At 56.5% G+C, this 3,351-nt stretch overlaps 1 protein-coding gene across 1 annotated transcript; it reads left to right on the top strand.

Moving 5' to 3' along the window:
- The first annotated feature begins 1,262 nt into the window (after nucleotides 1-1,262).
- TMSB4X (thymosin beta 4 X-linked) lies at nucleotides 1,263-2,882 on the top strand. The gene is made up of 3 exons (XM_027448256.3): nucleotides 1,263-1,384; nucleotides 2,025-2,138; nucleotides 2,420-2,882. The coding sequence occupies exons 2-3, from the start codon at nucleotides 2,039-2,041 to the stop codon at nucleotides 2,452-2,454; spliced, it is 135 nt and encodes a 44-aa protein (XP_027304057.1). The 5' UTR covers nucleotides 1,263-1,384; nucleotides 2,025-2,038; the 3' UTR covers nucleotides 2,455-2,882.
- Nucleotides 2,883-3,351: the final 469 nt, after the last annotated feature.

Below are 3,351 nucleotides of genomic sequence, written 5' to 3'. Positions count from 1 at the left end.
GGGGAGAGGACAGCCGCGGAGCAGAGGAAGCAGCAGCATCCCCGGAGGAGCTGACTGCAATGCATTTACAGCTCTCCTGGCATACATTAATAGGGTCCGTGAGCCATGGCTTCTGCTTCGCCACCAGCCACGCTCGCATCAGATGCAGTGCTGGAGGGCAGGGCTCAGTGAGCGAAGGGCCACACGGGTGCCGAGCAGATGTCCCCAAAGCAGCAGCAATTCATTCCCACGGGCTCCCACGAGCCAGCCCCACCTCGCACCTCCCCTCGCCGAGCCGCTGCCAGACAAAGACGCGGGGATGTCCCCAACTTGTTGCCACCCTGCCACGCACCCCCCACGGATAATTCAGTTTATTACCCAGCGCTGCAAAAGCACAAACCACAGCCACCCGTGCGCCCCCAGCCAGCCGCCTTACACCGCTTTTAGGGCGGCTGGCGGCTCGCAGCTCGCCGGCTCGGGTCCCCTTGCGGCACGCTGGGGACATTTGGTGCTACGGCGAGGGGGGGGGGGGGGCGGTCAGGCTGGCCGGGGCGATGCCCCCCGGCTGCGACCCACGGGGCCCGGCAGATGCCGGGTGGGGCGGCTCCTGGCCCGGCTATTGTCTGCTGGCCCGGCACGGCTCGGCACGGCCGTGCTCGCTTGCTCTTCTTTGCAGCAGGCTCGCAAGGACAGCGATGGGGTTTTTCTCTCCCTGCAGCCGGAGGTTGGGGGAGGGAGGGGAGGCTCCCGGAGCTCGTAAAGGACCGAGAGGTTCGCGTTCGCCTCCGAAATGAGGAAATCCGAGTAACACCACCAGCCGGCTGATATTGCCCAACCCGCGGGAGAGGGGCACCCCGGGGGCTGAGGGAAAAGCTCCCCAAATCTCCCACCCGGCCCCAGCCCCGGTCCCAGCCCCATTCCCGGTCCCTGCCCTGTTCCTGGTCCCTGCTCCAGCCCCGGTCCCGCTCCCGGCGTCGGGGCAGGGCGGGGGCCGGGGAGCTGCGGGCAGCGGCCGCCCCCCCAGGGGCGCCCCCCCCCCGAGGTCCGGGGCGGTCGTGGGGGGTGTGTGTCTGTCTGTCCGTCTGTATGTGTGCGTGTGTGTGTGTGTGTATGTGTATGTGTGTGTGTGTGTGTGAGTGTGTGTGTGTGCTGGGGGAGGGAGGGCTGGGCGCTGGGGGAGGGAGGGGAAGGAAGCAAAAGCGGAGGGGGGGCGGGGGGGAGAAGAAAAAAAAAAAAAAAAGAGAGAAAAAGGCGGAAAGCGGCAAAATGGTTAGCTGATGACATCACCTCCATTTGCATAGGCACAGGGATAAAACCGCCCCGCCAGCGAGCGCCCTTTATACTGGCGTGCGGAGCGGCGGCGGCAGCGAGCGGCGGGGCTGAGCATCACCGCGCGGCGACACCGGTGGGTCCCGCCGCCCCCCCGGCCCCGGCAAGGCCACCCAGGGGCCCTGGACGGTGCCCCCCCCTCCGGGGGGGGACCGCGGGCAGGGCAGGGCAGGGCGCGGGGGCTATTGTCCGGGGGGGGCTATTGTCTGGGGGGGCTATTGTCTCGCAGACGAGCCGCTGCAGGGCGGTGGCGTACGACCCGCCAGCCGCCTTCGTTGCAGCCCGGCGGCTTTAGTTTAAAATTATTATTTTTTATTTTTTTTTAAATTTTATTTCCTTATCGAGTTTAAAACCAGGCGGGCGCCGGGCGCTGCCCTTCTATTGTGCTCCACAGCCTGCAGATCCTGGGAGCTGCCACCGGCTGGGGCTGGCGGCGAGCTGCAAGCAGCTGGGATGCTGGACTGTTGGCTTTTTTTTTTTTTTTTTTCTTATTCGTATTTATTTTTATTTATTACACGCCGGGGATTAAGCGCCTGAATTTCGGCGTGCGTGGAGTTTTCGGCTCCAGCGGCGGCGCCCCCCCGGTGGATGCCGCTGGCCGCCTTCGGGGCGCGGCCCCGCTGGGGTCGGGGGGGACCTTGGGGAGGGTCGAGGGGGGTCCAGGCGGGTCCGGGAGCCCCGTCCGGGGGTAACGGGCTCTTCCCTTGTGCGCGCAGATTCACCTGCCAACATGTCCGACAAACCAGACATGGCCGAGATCGAGAAATTTGACAAGTCCAAATTGAAGAAGACAGAGACGCAAGAGAAAAATCCCCTGCCTTCAAAAGAAAGTGAGTAGGGGGGGGCAGTGGGGGGAGTAGGGGGGTGGGGTGAGGCGGGGAGGAGACAAAGAGGGGCGGCGGGCGCGGGACCGGGCGGCGCGAGGGGGGATGCGCGGCTCTGCCCAGCCCGAACCCCCCCCTCGGCACCGGGTAGCCCTTCTTGGGGATCCATTGGGGTTTCCATTTTGATAAATGCCCCTTCACGAGCCATAGAAACTGACCGACGGGTACGTTTTTTAGGTTCACGATCTTTATTGCTCCTTTTCTGTTTTTCTTTTCCCCCCTTTTAGCAATTGAACAGGAGAAGCAAGCGGGTGAATCGTAATGAAATCTGCCCTTCCAAATTATGCACTGTACATTCCACAAGCATTGCCTTCTTATTTTACTTCTTTTAGCTGTTTAACTTTGTAAGATGCAAAGAGGTTGGATAAAGTTTAAAATGACTGTACTGCCCCTTTCACATCAAAAGAATAGAGAGAACTACTGACACTGAATGAAGGCGCTGCCTTTCCCTCTGCCTGTCTGGCTTTGGTCCTGGTGGCATGAAAGAGCTTGCATGTTGATGAAAGAAGAACTTGGGTGGGACTACAGTAAACTAGAGTAACACACGAATAAATGCAAAGCTGTACCAAGGTCCTGCGAGCTGTAAAATGCAGTTAATCGAGTGCCATTTTTTTTTTTTTTTGTTCAAATGATTTTAATTATTGGAATGCACAATTTTTTTAATATGCAAATAAAATGTTTTAAAACCTGGATGGTATTTATGTCCTCTGTTTGGAGAACCGTACCAAAGGATACGAAGCATAAAAGCCGGTACTGAGATGCGGGATGCTAGAAAGCCTTTGGAGAGGATTCAAACCTCAATCACCATTCTCAATTTTTTGATACACGCTCTCACCAGTAGATAAATTTGCGTGTCTTGAAGCTAGCCTTTAGAAAATTTCAGTAAAAAATTGCGTGTCTTAAAATTTGTTGTCATGTGAGTATATCACTTTAAATATTTCTTCTTTAATAATTAATGTAGAGATTGATAAAGGCAAAAATTTGGCTATTTTTCTTGCTTTGCCCCACCCATAGCATAGCTCTCTTAGTAAAAAGCTTTCTGTTTTGCTGCACAGATTCAACGCTGGTTGTATAAATCCATAGTTTGTTTAATTAATAATTAAGGCTTGTTCTGCTGATACAGTATTTAAAGGAAGAAGTAACTTGAATTTTCATTCCA

The sequence above is a fragment of the Anas platyrhynchos genome, chromosome 1 (assembly GCF_047663525.1).
Source record: "Anas platyrhynchos isolate ZD024472 breed Pekin duck chromosome 1, IASCAAS_PekinDuck_T2T, whole genome shotgun sequence".
In the NCBI taxonomy this organism is placed as follows: domain Eukaryota; kingdom Metazoa; phylum Chordata; class Aves; order Anseriformes; family Anatidae; genus Anas; species Anas platyrhynchos.
The sequence above is the reverse complement of the archived record's forward strand: the minus strand, read 5'-3'. Positions and strand labels throughout refer to the sequence as shown.